General features: G+C 53.2%; 2 protein-coding genes across 2 annotated transcripts; both read right to left on the reverse strand.

Moving 5' to 3' along the window:
- Window positions 1-50: 50 nt before the first annotated feature.
- On the reverse strand, window positions 51-10439 carry TAPBP (TAP binding protein). Its single transcript, XM_034991353.1, has 8 exons — window positions 10215-10439; window positions 9926-10096; window positions 9436-9696; window positions 2617-3015; window positions 1876-2217; window positions 1696-1785; window positions 1540-1577; window positions 51-1177 (listed from the first exon to the last, which is right to left on the reverse strand). The coding sequence occupies exons 1-8, from the start codon at window positions 10249-10251 to the stop codon at window positions 1166-1168; spliced, it is 1350 nt and encodes a 449-aa protein (XP_034847244.1). The 5' UTR covers window positions 10252-10439; the 3' UTR covers window positions 51-1165.
- A 787-nt stretch (window positions 10440-11226) lies between these two features.
- ZBTB22 (zinc finger and BTB domain containing 22) lies at window positions 11227-13971 on the reverse strand. The gene is made up of 2 exons (XM_034991351.1): window positions 13890-13971; window positions 11227-13196 (listed from the first exon to the last, which is right to left on the reverse strand). Exon 2 carries the CDS (start codon window positions 13126-13128, stop codon window positions 11227-11229), a length of 1902 nt encoding a protein of 633 aa, XP_034847242.1. The 5' UTR covers window positions 13129-13196; window positions 13890-13971.
- Between the last annotated feature and the right edge of the window lie 362 nt (window positions 13972-14333).

Raw genomic sequence — 14333 nt, forward strand, 5'->3', positions numbered from 1 at the left:
GTGCTTGCTTGCGAAGGGGACCCGTGGGGTAGAATGAGACACGCTCTGGGGAGCACTGGAACACAACTTTATTCCCACACGATTAGATCCGCTTCCCGCGTCGGTCTAGCCGACGGTCCTCCCCCTCGGAGGTCCCCAGGCCAGCTGCCGCTTCCTTCGTCCAGTAGTTCTTTGGTCGAACACCTGCTTTTGCATACTTAGGACGAAAAAAGGACTGATTTCTTGTGCTGAGCGCCCCCCAGTGGGCGCCCGGCCCTGTGCCCCAGCGGGGACACAGCAGTGGACAGACAGGCACGTTCTTGCCATTGAGGAGCCGACAGCCCGGGAGGGGAGAAAGGCATCTACCAACGACTCGCACAATCACTTAAATACAACTGTGGTGAACCGCACAAGAGGGACACGCGGCGGTCTGAGGGAATAACGAGGCTGACCTGGTCTGGAGCCTAAGAAGGGCGAGGGTGGACCAGACAAAGGGAACAGACCAGGGAAGGTGGGAGCATTGGAAAAAAAGAAATAGCCATCGGTGTGGAGAACACTGAGGGAAGGGCTGGAGGGCACCAGGTGGGGTTGAAGAGGCAAGCAGTGGCTCCAGCTTGGGAGATGCATAGGCCAGGACAAGAAATGGATTTGGCTTCTAGAGCACTGGTTCTCCAAGTGTGGCCCTTGTCCCAGAGGTCCTGGAGACTATTTCGGTGGGTGTGCAAAGTTAAGGCCATTCATAACAATACTAAGATGTTATTTGCCTTTTTCACTCTCTCCAAAAAAACCGTACACTGGAGCTTTCCAGAAGCTGTCTATTGACATCATTGTCCTCCCAGCTAATGGAACGCGGGCTTGCTTACTAAGCAATTTATGCTACTAGAACTTACTAAGTGAGTAGCATAACTTACTAAGTTCAGTAGCATAAATATCTATAGTTTATCACCCACATAACCAAAAGCTCTTTAGAGTTCTTGACAATTTTTAAGCGGTCCTGAGATTTAAAAATTTTGAGACCCACTGCCTTAGAGCTCTAAGAAAGGAAATGCTATAGGTTTGTGTCCTTTGAAAAAGCATTCCAGCTGCTCTGTGGAGAGAGATTGGAGGGAGCATGAGCGGATGATGGTGTACTATTTGGGGGCGCTACTGCAGTAGCTCAGGCCAGAGATGATGGTGACGAGTGCCCTCACTGTGCTTTCTGGAAGAGAAATAAAAAGGAGGTGAGGAATTCCGGGTTTCAGAAAGCCAGGTGACATGCTCATGATCAGTCCAGAGATAAATGAACCCTCGTGGGCACAGAGGGAGGCAGAGGAACGGGGCTAACAGTTTCTGTCAGTTTTCTGCCTGGCAGACACTGGGTGGAGTGCTTTTGCCTAAGTACTTTTTTTCATCCGTACACTGAAGGAAACTGAGGTGTTAAGTAGAATATTCAAGGTGGCAGGAGTTAACCCAGGTCTGTGTGAATTCCAAATCCAGGGTGGACTTTGGCTGAGGAATCCTTGGGTGAGGAGTTACAGGGAGGGGCTCAAATGAGAATGGAAAGAAAAGGAGAGCTGTTACCTTCTCCTCTGAATCCTTCAAAGTGGACTTGTAGGCAGCTGCGGAGAGAGATTGAGAAGGAATGGTCTGAGGGAGTGGTAGGGCAGAAGAGGGACAGGTGTCAGGCTTCTGGGAGTAGGCAGGGACTGTCACTGTGGCAGGGAGGGTCACACTCACCCGCCCAGCCCAGCGCTTTGATGAGCCCAAGGAGGAGAAAGGCAGACAGGAAGAGGCCCACGCCGTCCTCTAGGGAGGGTCCAGAGAGACCTGGCAGGTGGAAGGGGGGAGTTGGAGAGTGAACTCAGTAGTATCCTCCCAGGTGCCCACCCCTGGCTGCTCCATCCTTCTGACTCCTACCTGCCACCTCCAGGGTGACCTCGGCACTGCGCCCCAAGGCGGGCAGGGTGGGGTGGTGGACGCGACAGGCATAGCGTGCCCCATGGTGTTTGGCCGTGACTGGGATGGGCTGCAGGTGCGCAGAGAGGCTGACAGAGCCATCCGAGTGGTGGCGCAGGGCAGAGAGCCACCTCTGCCCCTCAGCCTTCTGAAAGCTGCCCTCTGGGCCGCCCCGGAGCTCCCACTTCACCTCCAGGCCCTCGGAGGGATAGAAGTGGGACACGTGGCAGAGCAATTCAGGGGGTGCCTCCCCGGGGGCAGCCCATACAAGAGGTGCCGGCATCAGGGATACTTTGGGGGGCTCTGGGGAGAAAATAGGAAAGGAGCAGGGGGGGAATCAGTCCACATCTGTCCTCCCTCAGAGACCCTCAGTTTGCCCTATGGCTTTCCCCAAACTGAGGTGGGTTTGGGCTTTTTCTTCCAGGATGGGGAAACTGCCGTCTCCCCACTGGTGCTTCACAGGAAACCCCATGCTAAAACCCTTATTCTCAGGGATCCCCTATTCCTCAGATTCGGGAACCTTCATCCCAGCCACTCAGATTCCCAGGGACCTCCACCCATTGCCCCTCTGACTCCCAGGGACCCCAATCTTTCCCACCACTCACCCAGCACCATCTTCTCCCCCATCCCTCTGCCATCATGGTGTCACCATAATCCCAGTGCCCACCGTTTACCCGTAGCGGCCCCTGTACCCCAACTCACTCTGTACAGCAAGCTCCAGGGTGACCTGCCCTTGCAGGTACGGCAGGTGTATGGTGGCCAGATAGGCGCCCTCCTGGAAGGGCTGTACTGCAGGCAGCTGGAGGGTCCCATTGCCAGTCCACGGACCCCATGGCTCATCATCATCCCAAGCGGCAAACGCCACTGCCCCCTCTTGGGCAGCTGGCATCTGCTCACCCAGCCCTGGAGTTGCAGCCAGGAGTAGGTGCCCCTTTCCCAGGTGCTGGCGTCTCCACTCCAGCCCAAAGGGAGGGGGACCGGGGGCCAGAGATGTAGCGGCCTCAGAGCTGGGGGGCATGTAGGCAAAGTTCAAGTCCAGCAGAACATCTTGTCCCAGTTGGATCCGAGGGGTGGGGGTGTGGGTGAGGACAGTCAGCACAGCTGGGGAAGATGAGGAGAGGAGGAAGTGGAAGGGGCATGAGGGACAGAAAGAAAGAGGGGAAAAAAACAGAGAAATAGAGTTATAGGGAGGACCCAACTCGAATTCACCCACCCCTCAGAGGACACCTCCTTTTCTGATACTCACCATCTTCTAGTCCTCCCTGCACATCCCCTTTGTTCTGGGCCTGCGTGGGACCCAGAGAGTGAGCAGACGGGTCTAGAATAGGGCCAGTGAGTGGGCACAGCCGTTGAAGGCTGGTCTGAGCACAAAGCCCACTCAAGTTCTGGGGACAGTGGGCTCTGAGTGCACTTCTGACACAGCCTGAACCAGTCTGGTCTCCATGCATCACCCTTAAAGAGCCAGGCCTTTCTTGGTTCCCTCGAGAAGACTGTGATGACTCAGGGCTGTCAATCCTCTGGTGCTGTACAGAGCGCTTACTGACTCTGGAAGGTTCTGGCTCTAGCCTAGACCTGAACATAGACCTCTATGCTCTACTGAGGAGGGATATGCTAGTTTAGTGCCTGGAGCCTGGCCACCCTGGTTAATCCCCACTATGCCGCTATTTATATGGCCTGGTGGGCCGGTTGTTTCACGTTGCCGTGGCTCAGCTTAACCTCCTAAATAATGAGATAATGATGATAATAGTACCTATCTCATGGGGTTGTAACAAGGGTTAAATCATTTAGTGCCTCTTGCTACCCTGATTTATTCAGTTCCGGATTCTGGATAACAAGGACACCTGTGGGGGTGCCTGGGTGGCTCAGATGGTTAAGCGTCTGCCTTCGGCTCAGGTCATGATCCCAGGTCCTGGGATTGAGCCCCGCATCGGGCTCCCTGCTCCGCAGGAAGCCTGCTTCTCCCTCTCCCACTCCCCCTGTTTGTGTTCCCTCTCTCACTGTGTCTCTCTGTCAAATAAATAAAATCTTAAAAAAAAAAAAAAAAAAAACAAGGACACCTATATCTGAAAGGTGCTTCGAACAGTGCCCAGAATACAGTAAGTCCACCAAAGTGTTTGCAGTGATTACATCTAACCGTCTGCCAGACCAACTTAACATGCCCCAACTCAACAGTATCTCTGCATCCTTCCCTCGCCCAGCTCCAATGCCCATTCCCCCTGCCTTGATGAATGATCACCAGCAGCCCCCCCAAACACTGAAGGCAAACACTTGGGAGTCACTAAGACTCCTTCCTCTAATTATCTCACTCAACTAATATTTACTGAGCACCTATGATGTTCAAGGTAGAGGACAGAGCGGTGAATGAAACAGGGAGTCCCTTCCCTCAAGTTTCTTACAGTCTAGTAAGGGAGACAGATGAGCAAATTGGCAAATATAACATACCATGTGCTGTCCCCACCAGTCTTTCAAAGAGATCCCACTCTGTCTCCAGCTCAAGTTCTCACCACCATACATTAGGACAATTACAACTTCTTCTCGGGTCTTCCTATCCTCAGTCTCCCTGTTCTTCAATTCATCCCATGCTGGAGCCACAGGGTGTGGCTACAAGTCTGATCGGGTCACGTACCTGTTTAAAAAACCCAGCTACCTACGAAGCCGGCGACTAAAGGCACAGGCTGGAGCTAAATGAGCCAGGCTCAAGTCCCAGCCCAGCTTCTTACAAGCTGGCGGTTCTCGGACAAGTTCCCCAAGTGCCCTGTCTCAGATTTCTTCATCTGTGACATGGAGATGATATCAGTACCTTGTTCCGATGGTTGTTGAGAGGAATAAATGACGTATGCCAATAAAATGCTAGGACCTGGCTATAAGAGGAATAAATGAGATTATGCCAATAAAATGCTAGGACCTGGCTGTAAGAGGAATAAATGAGATTATGCCAATAAAATGCCAGTACCTGGCTATAGAAAATGCTCAATAAATGTTAGGTGTTGCTATTTCCATTACCACCATCATCATCCTCACGAACTTGCTGGGCATCTCAGGAAAATCGTTCATCTATATTTTTCTCATTAGTCCAGTGATCTGATCCTTGCCTAACTTTGTAAGAATCAAGTAAAATAGCAGGCTTTTGGGAAAACGGCGTGCGTGTGCGTGCACACACACACACAAAACTTCTGATGATTCACTGTTACCTATAAAACCCAGGTCTCAGGGTACTTGACAATCCAGCCCCCAATCCACCCTTCCAGACTTCTCTTGCACCCTAAGAACTGGCTCCAAAGAATCCCTTTCTCATGGCTAGTAGAAACTCTAATCATTGGGCCTTTCTTTGCTATGGTCATAAGTTTCCTTCAGGTCCCTCCCCATTGTCTCCCAAATATCTAAATACTCCATGTCCCTCAAGATCAGTTCTACTGCTCCTTCTTCCCAGAAATGTCGGTCCTTCACATAAAAGTAATCTTTCTTCTCTTGTGATTATGTAATTTTTTTTAAAGATTTTTATTTATTTATCTGAGACAGAGAGAATGAGAGAGACAGAGAGCACATGAGAGGGAGGGTCAGAGGGAGAAGCAGGCTCCCCGCCGAGCAGGGAGCCCAATGCGGGACTCGATCCAGGGACTCCAGGATCATGACCTGAGCCGAAGGCAGTTGCTTAACCAACTGAGCCACCCAGGCGCCCCGTGATTATGTAATTTTTAATCCTAGTTTCTGAGCCCCACAAGGTTAAACTTCTCTCAACCACATGGGACAGTTTTTGTTCAATAAAGTAAAAAGGTAGGCAATTCACTTCGTTTATCAAAATCCAGAAACATACTTTTGAATTGTTAAAAACAATCCACAGGATTAATAAACAAAATCTGAAGGTTTTACAGTTTAACCCTTAACCTAACACTGCTCTTTAATATCAGTTGATGGAGCAATTTTAGACCTGCATCCCACAAACTGGACTCTGAGAAATACAAATGTAAATACAACAGGGCCAGAACACTAAGGAAATTAGTAACTGTTTTTACAGCTTGCATTACATAGGTTTTTGCTTTTCTGTTAATAAAGTGAATGGTAGGGGCGCCTGGGTGGCTCAGTCAGTTAAGCATCTGCCTTCAGCTCAGGTCATGATCCCAGGGTCCTGGGATCGAGCCCCACATCGGGCTCCCTGCTCAGCAGGAAGCCGGCTTCACCCTCTCCCACTCCCCCTGCTTGTGCATGTGTACTCTCTCTCTCTCAAATAAAGAAAACCTTAAAAAAATAAAATAAACTGAATGGTAACAACTATTATAAAGCATTACTGAAAAAATTTAAACCCAAATCTAATCAAGTTTCTATATCAAATTCATAGGAAGTATGGAAGAAAAAGGAACAAGGAGGAAAATGACACAATGAAGAAATACTTGGCCAAATACAGAATGTGGAAAGTTATACAGGACAAGTGACAAGCCACTAGCATGGGGGCGGGTGGTGTGTGGGGCAATTATAGAATAATGGAGACTTAAGAGACAAAACTGTTATGGACTCAATATCTGTGGTACCCCCCGCCCAAGTTCATTTGTTAAAGCCTTAACCCGCAATGTGACTATACTGTTGGCCCTTGAACAGCACAGGTTTGAACTGCGAGGGTCCACTTATAGGCAGGGGTTTTTTACAGTACAGTCCTACAAATATATTTTCTTCTCCTACGATTAATTTTTTAAATAACACTTTCTTTTCTCTAGCTTACTTTATTATAAAAATACAGTATGTAATATATACAACATATAAAATATGTGTTAATCAACTGTTTATGTTATGGGTAAGGTTTCTTGTCAACAGTAGGCTATAAGTGGTTAAGTTTTGGGGGAGTCACGTGTATGCAGATTTTCGACTGCTGGGGGTGGGTCAGCGCCTATAACCGCCTCCCTGCCCCCCACACCCGCCCACACACACACAGTTGTTCAAGGGTCAACTGTATTTGGAGATAGGGGCTGTGAAGAGGTGATCATGGTCAAATGAGATAATTAACACAGGGCTCTACCTGATATGCTGGTGTCCTTTTAAGAAGAGGAAGAAACACCAGAGTTCCCTCTCTCTCCTCCATGTGAGAACACAGCCAGAAGTGGCCATGTGCGACTACAAGGGTGGAGCTCTCTCATCAGACACCAACCCTGCTAGCATCTTGATCTTAGACTTGACCTAGGATTTCTAGCCTCCAGAGCTGTGAGAAAATAAATTTAAGACACCCAGTCTATGATATTTTGTTATGGTAACCCAAGCAGATGCAAAAACCAAATGTAATATATAGAGAGACCTGTTTTCGATCCTGATTCAAGCAAATCTACTGTAAAATAACATCACTGAGAAATTGGGAAAATTTTAATATGGGCTAGGAATTAAGTGATATTAAAGAATTATTGTTTGTTATGACGATGGTTTCTTTTAAGTCCTTATTTGATAGAGATGCTTACTGAAGTACTTATGAGTAAAATCATATGATGCCTGGTATATGCTTTAAAACACTTCAGAAAAAGAAAACAGGTGGGAGGAGAGTTGGCAAAACAATGTGGTAAAACCTACTAACTACACAAGTGGGGGATGGGTCTACGGGGTTCATTTGACCATTCTCCCTACTTTTATGTGTCTTTGAAATTTTCCATAACAATGTATTAAAAGAACAATGAGAATTAAAAAAACCATACACACAAAGTATGTTAGGACAGTGTATTTGTCAACAAACATTTTAAAGTATTTGCTAGGAAATACTGTATAAATGTATATTAGCAAAATTACCAATGATCTGTACCCCTAGAAGGATTCATTTTAAATCTTACGTTAAAACAACAACTTTCATTTTCTTCAATCCCCAATCAAGCAGAAATGCTTGAAAAGGAAGACTGAGCACAATAACTAGTTTTTACCCCCAGGGGTCTATGAGAAGCAAAAAATCTTCCCACTTGGGCCCTCCATGGCTCCTATCTACACTTCTCTCATGGCCCAAATTGTCTTCTGCTCTATTTCACAATTAGCCATGACAAATCTGCCGAAAACCTTGAGAGCAGAATCTACATCTGATCACCTTCCTGACCCTTAAAAGTGCCCAGGGCCACCTCAGAGATTCTGATTTAATTCGCCTGGAGTGGGACAATTCAGTATATTTTAGAAACTCCCAAGAGGACTCTTATTTGCAGCCTGGACTGAGAACCAACTGGGCCCTAATTTCTCCTTGGTGTTAATAAGTATTGAACCAGTGAGTAAATTAACAAAGTGCCTCCCCTGAGAGTCACAACAACGGAAGGGCAGATGGGAAATAGCATCCACATTTTATAGTTGGAAAAACTGACTCAGAGAGAAAAGCATCTTCTCACCCCCCATCTTGGTGGAGCCAGCAGCCCTGGGAAATACTCCTCCCCACTGGAGAGAGCCACTAGCCCCACAAGGAGCAGTTTGCCTCCACCCCTGCCTAGGATGGGGCCTGGGAACTTAGAATGGCAGCAGAGGCAGAGGTGATGGGTGGGTGCTGAGTCCCTTTCCCTGGTCCAGTGGGTGATTCACTCTCAGGGAGGGGGTTGCTGGAAGGTGGTCCTGGGGAAGGGAGAAGGGAGGAGTTGGCCTGCCAGTTTTTTTAACAAAAAATCGCACAAGAGGCACCTGGCTGGCTCAGTTGGAAGAGCATTGTGGCTCTTGATCTCAGGGTCTTGAGTTCGAGCCCAATATTGGGTATAGAGATACTTACATACATATATACATACATAAACTTTAAATAAACTTAAAATTCACAAGACTGAAGGAAGCCAATGACTCTACTGGTATCCTACCCACCCTCTGCTGCAAGAATGGTGAGCCCCTAGGTACCCCATTCTTGCTTTATCCGCCCACTCCCTCCTCAAGCCTCAGCTCAGCAAAGTGCCAGATCCCTGCCCGTCAAACAGCGTTGCACCATGCAATAAGCGATGCTCTCAGTGGGAGCCGTCAGGCCACCTGCACTGTCTCTTCCGCCCAATCCAGCCCACCATTTGGTGAGCACAGAATCAGCGCATCCTCACGAGTCATAGGGAAGGGGCTGGCAAGAAAGGTCAACGCGCTGGAGTGCAAGAGCCTTTGCCTTGCTAAGTGCCACAGCTCCGGATGTGGGGCTTGGACGCTGGTTTCTGAAACAGGGAAAACCTTAACGATGGCAGTGTCTACCTAGCAAGACACAGATCTGGGAAGAGAGGAGAAAAAAAGTTCCTGCTTCTGGGCCCCTCCCAGCCCCAACCCCTTACAAGTTTCTCAAGGTCCGGTGTCAGGCAAGTCAGACTTTCTCCAAAGCTCAGCCCTCCGCACGAAGCCCCGTCCCTAAACCCAGGCTTGTGATTGTTTTATTTGTTTGAAACTGGGCAGGAGCTAGAAGAAGCCGTTAAGATCAATTAAACAATCCTAGGCGAACCGCCTCGCTTTACATATAAGGAAACTAAGCCCCGATTGGGCAAACGAGTTCACAGCGCGAGTCACAGGCTGATCTAGACCCTTAGAATCTACCCACCCCTCTCCACCCACCCCCCTCCCCGATACCTGTTGCCAAGGTGATGAGAGCAGGCTCGGGATGAGGCTCGGACTGTAGTGTCAGGAGGCTGGAGAGGCTGAAGATCGGGCTGGACATGCTGACCATGAGCCAAGTCCCGTCCAGGGACCGCGGGCAGCTCTGCTCGGGGGTCAGGCCCCTGGCCCAATTCGCCGAAGCGGGGAGCGGGACGTAGCTGCTCAGCTCGCAGTGTGGCGCGGGGGTGTCCGAGGGGTACCGCCTGAAGGCAGCCTGGAGTGCTCCCGCGGGGTCTGTGAGCCGGGAGAAGGGAGTTGCTGCTGCAGTCACCGCCAGGAAAGGGGCGGGGAGGGCAGCGTCCAGGGAATCCCGAATGCACAAACTACCCAGTAGTGAGAGATTTAGAGGTAATCCAGACTCATCTTACAGGGGGAAACTGAGGCCCGAGGTCACAGCGCGACCTAAAGAGGAGGGGGTTTCGGTGGAAGTGACAGAGTTGAGGGCGAGTCCGGGATGACTCACCATGCACTTTGAGGTAGAGCTCGGGTTCGAGGTCCGGTCGGGGAGGTGGGGTCCCCGGGCCCTGGCGCAGCAGCAGTGCGGCGGGTTTCTTGGTCAGGCGGCCCCCGCCCGCATCCTCCACCATCCAGCACTCTATCACCGCGGGTCCCGCCGAGACGGCGGTCACCAAGGCTGGGGGAGAGGGGCACGAGTGAGGAGGCGACCCGCCCCCCAGCGTCCGGCGCGTGGTGGGCTCACATCCCTCCTCCTCCCCCTTGTTCTTGGGCAAAGAGTCTGGGGGTTCGCTCACCCAAAGCCACGGTGAGGGGCAGATACAGGGGCTTCATGGCGCCGCGATCTGCTCAGCCCCGAAGCCTCCACTTCTCCCTTTCACTTTCACTTTCCTTGAAAGGCCGGCAGGAGAGGTGGAGGAAGTCCCCTTTCTGGTTGGGTGAGGGCACGTGAGCGGCAGGTGGTTTCCGCACTGGCCGGGTAGGGATCCCGAAACGGTATCTCCGCTTCTGGTCTGGGGACCTTGGGCCCCGCCCCGCCCCGCCCTCTTGGCCCACACAGCACCACCCAGTCCCGGGGCCCTCCCCAACCCTAGGCTCCTCCTCCCTCCGTGCCCTGCCCCCCAGACTCTACTTCCCAGAGTTCGGTTACTCCGCCTTCCCCCACCTGCGCCCGGGCTGCAGCAAACACAGAGGGGCTGTTGGTAAGCCGAATGAAATGACCAATAAATATTTTAATCACCATTTAAAAAAAATAAGATTTAAAATAAAAACCTTGTATTCTTACGACTTACTCCCTCGTCTTCACTCCCTCCGCAGTGAGAATCCAGTTGGGGGGCCCCCAAGGAGGGATAGGAGGGATGAGGGTGGAAATATAGGGCACGTCCTTAGGGAGGTGGGGTGGGTTCTAGGACAAGGGCGGGACTCAAAGGCCTGGTCCCCACAACAACACTAACACAGACTTCATATACAGACTACAACCACCTGACCCTTGACCCTGTGACTCCAAGATGCTCCGTGGCCCCCTCTCCCTCCCCCGACCATATGTGCCCCAGTCTGGAGCTGGGGCTTCAGTGTACGCATCTGAGGGGAAGGAAAGACTCAGTTCCGGGGATACGTCGTGGGAGAGTGGCTAAGGAATGGAATGGGCGGCTGATGGTGCAACACGGGCCCCTCTCCCAAAATATATACAAGTCCACAGAGATACGGAAGACATTAAGCGTGGTGGGAGATCACCTGAGGGCCACAGCGCCCCTGGCTCGTGCTCCCTGTTTCCTCCATCCGGAAAGCTACCTCTGGGAGCCTGCCCCCTCAGTTCGTTCCTCCACCTCCACCGAAGCCCATCTCCTTGTGGACGCTGGGTGGGGACCAGACCCTTCGGCTGGACTGGGCCGTGGCTCCACTCGCCTCGTCGCCGCTGCCCCCGCCCCCTCCGGGGGATTCTCTCTTGGGTGGCAAGGCTGGCCGGGCGGGTCCCCCGGGTCCCGGCCCGCCCCCGCCCAGGCGGTGCCGGCGCTCACAGTGTCCCCGGTGACGCATGAAGCTGTCTCGCCACATGAACTTCTTGGCGCAGACGCCACACTCGTAGGGTTTGAGGCCTGTGTGTGTCTTCATGTGCTCGGTCAGGTGGTGCTTCATCTTAAACTTTTTGTTGCACACGGGGCAGTCAAAGGGCCGCAGGTTGAGGTGCATATTCACATGCCGATCGCGCATGCTCTTGTGGGAGAAGGCCTTCCCACAGTGGCACAAAAAGATCTTATTCCCATCCCCACTGCCTGTCCCTCCAGGGGTCCCCCCGGCACCACCAGGCATGCCCAGGGCCCCTGCCGAGGTGCCCCCCAGGGTCACTGCCCCGTGTTCGGCTTGGTTCCCTGGTGGCTGGCCTGGAGCCTGTGAGGAGGAGGAGGAAGATGAAGACGATGGGAAGACCAGGATCTGGTTGCCCTGCATGTCCAGGGGAAGCAGGGGCCTCGGAGGGTGGGAGGGGGCATAGGAGGAAGGGGTTGGCCCCCCTGAATCATCAAGCCCTGCCCCAGGACCCCCACCCTCATAAGAGCCAAAGTCATTGGAAGACTCACAGAAATTGACCTGCTCTTCTCCTTTGTCCGGGGGCTCAGTCAGGGTCCGGACATCACTTATGCTAAGAGTAGCCTCAGGTCCTCCGGCCTCGGGAACCCTGGAGCCACCCCCCAGCTCTTCATCTTCATCATCCTCACAGGTCAACACCAGGTCTTCCTCCTCCTCATCCTCTTCCAGATCTGGGTCTTGGGGAACCAGGGGTGCTGGTGCTGGGCTGTTTCCACCCCGCTTCACATATACCCAGTGCTTCTGTGGCATGATGCTGGGCGGTGCATAGGTGGGTCGCCGGAGCCCAGCCCCAGGAACCACAGCACCCCTCCCATCCCCGCCGTCGTCACAGAGCTCATCTGCCTCCAGCAGCAGCTTCCCAGAGGTAGCCCCCCCACTGCCAACCGCAGGGGCTGGGAATACCGGGCCACCTCCACGACGCTCCCCGCCACCCACTGCAGAAGCTGCAAATGCCTCTTGGGAGGAAGATGAGAAATCAGTGGACTCTCGGGGGCTGAAGTAGTTGCTGCTGCTGGGGGACTGATTCTCACTGGCCCGGCTGGAGGCATGGGAGCGCACAGAGCCCATGGTGGCAGGCGCCACGGTAGCCCCGCTCCCTGATGGGACCCCAGCACCAGGGACAGTGGCAGAGGTGGCTGCAGCAGTGGTGACGGTGGTGGTGGTGGCTGAGGCCCGGCCTTCTCGGAGGAGTTCAGTGCACTTATCCACAATATGCCACATTTGGAGCACCGACCCCACTGTGAGGAAGTTGACAATGTCAGCAGCAGCCATGCTGAGGCGGCCAGTGTAAGCCGAAGCCAGGACAGTCTCGAAGGCACCTGGGTCCATGACGCTGGGCAGCGAGATGGAGGTCATGCCCTTGAGTAACACCTGGTCGTGGAAGTAAGGGGAGGAGGCAGCCAGGACAGCACGATGAGCCCTGAACTCCCGGCCCTGCACTCGGATGGACACATCGCAGAGCTGGCCCTGTAGCCGCTGCTGATTGAGGGACTCCAGGAGGGCACTGGTCACCTCAGGGAAGGACACGTGTACCACTGCAGCTGCAGGCAGGGGTAGTGGGGGTGGGGCCAGTGATAGAGGCAGGGGGAGTGCTGCCCCACTGGGAGAGAGAGGAGATGGCTCCATGGCGTGGAGGGAGGGGTACCCCCCCAGCCACAGGAACAAGGGATGGAGGAGGGCGGCCGGGGGGGTCTCTGGGAAGAAAAAGAGAGAAGAGTGGTAACATCTCATAATGACACAGCCCTTCCCTTTACAGTTTAAAAACATGTTCACACCCTTTATCTGAGTAATTCCCCACAACAACACTGTAAAGTAGGTATCCCTCTCAACCCTATTTGACAGACAGCAAACTGAGGCTCAGAAAGATTACGAGATTATCCAAGATCACACAGCCAGTAAGTGGCAGTGCCAGCAAACGCAGATGTCCTGACTCCAAATCCAGTGCTCTTTCCTTGGAGATTAGAGAAATAAGGTGCTCTTGGGGAGTGGAGTGCCTCTCCTCGTAATTTCCCATTTGCCTGAGAGCCTGACTTTCCATTTCCCTTATTTGGTGTTTTTCATCCTTTTATTGGGAGGGGGCAAGTCTGTTCCTGTACTGAGAACCATCCCCCCCCCATGTGTTTTTTAGGCTATGCACCCCCCAAGCTCTTCCGCGAGCCAAGGCCCCCTTTGCCCCCCGGCTTACCTCTAGCCCCGCCCCTCAAGACACGCCCCTTGGCCCTTTCGGCCCCGCCTCTTCAAGGCCCACCCCCGTGGCCCTCTCGGCCCCGCCCCTTGTCTACCCCCGCCCACACCGGACCCCGCCCCCCTCTGCTCCGCCCCAAGCGCTACTTCGACCTCCTCTCCCACCCGGAAGGCGCCCCCCAACGCCGCGCGTCCCCGCTTACCGGGCCGCGCGCCCCCGGGCCCCCCCGCCCCTCACTCGGCGGCCAGAGCAGCAGCCTGGGCCCCTCCCGCCGCCATCTTGCGCCGACTCCCTCCGCCCTCCGCCTCCGCTCCGCCTCCCGCCCCTCCGGCTTTAAAGGGACAGGCGGGCACCCCCGCCCGTGCCCCTGGGCAATACTCGGCCGACTCGGCAACTTCTCCTTTAAAGAACAGCTGTCTCATTCCACCTTAAAGGTACCAGGCCTCTTCCGCCGCCAAAGAACTCAGGGCTTGGTGGTTCGGCCGAAGCACTCATTCCCCTTTAATTCTGTAAGCCTGCCCTTCCCATTGGCCAAGGGTCTTGGCCATCACTGCTTAGGCTCCGCCCCTGAACTGTGGCCATTAGCGGGTTTGCGGGATCTAATCCCCCGGCTCTCCCAGCTTCTGACAGTCCCCCTGGAGCCCCG

Source organism: Mirounga leonina, unplaced genomic scaffold (assembly GCF_011800145.1).
Source record: "Mirounga leonina isolate KUSES-001 unplaced genomic scaffold, KU_Mleo_1.0 Mir_53, whole genome shotgun sequence".
In the NCBI taxonomy this organism is placed as follows: domain Eukaryota; kingdom Metazoa; phylum Chordata; class Mammalia; order Carnivora; family Phocidae; genus Mirounga; species Mirounga leonina.

What these genes read in the sequence shown, in the direction of transcription:
- TAPBP (XM_034991353.1), bottom strand. Translation starts at nt 10,251, where the DNA reads ATGAAGCCCCTGTATCTGCCCCTCACCGTGGCTTTGG. An exon ending in GCCCCTCACCGTGGCTTTGG is followed by an intron (nt 10,097 to 10,214) that starts GTGAGCGAACCC and finishes CCTCTCCCCCAG; the next exon opens with CCTTGGTGACCGCCGTCTCG. An exon ending in CAAAGCGCTGGGCTGGGCGG is followed by an intron (nt 1,578 to 1,695) that starts GTGAGTGTGACC and finishes CTCTCTCCGCAG; the next exon opens with CTGCCTACAAGTCCACTTTG.
- ZBTB22 (XM_034991351.1), bottom strand. Translation starts at nt 13,128, where the DNA reads ATGGAGCCATCTCCTCTCTCTCCCAGTGGGGCAGCACTCCCCCTGCCT.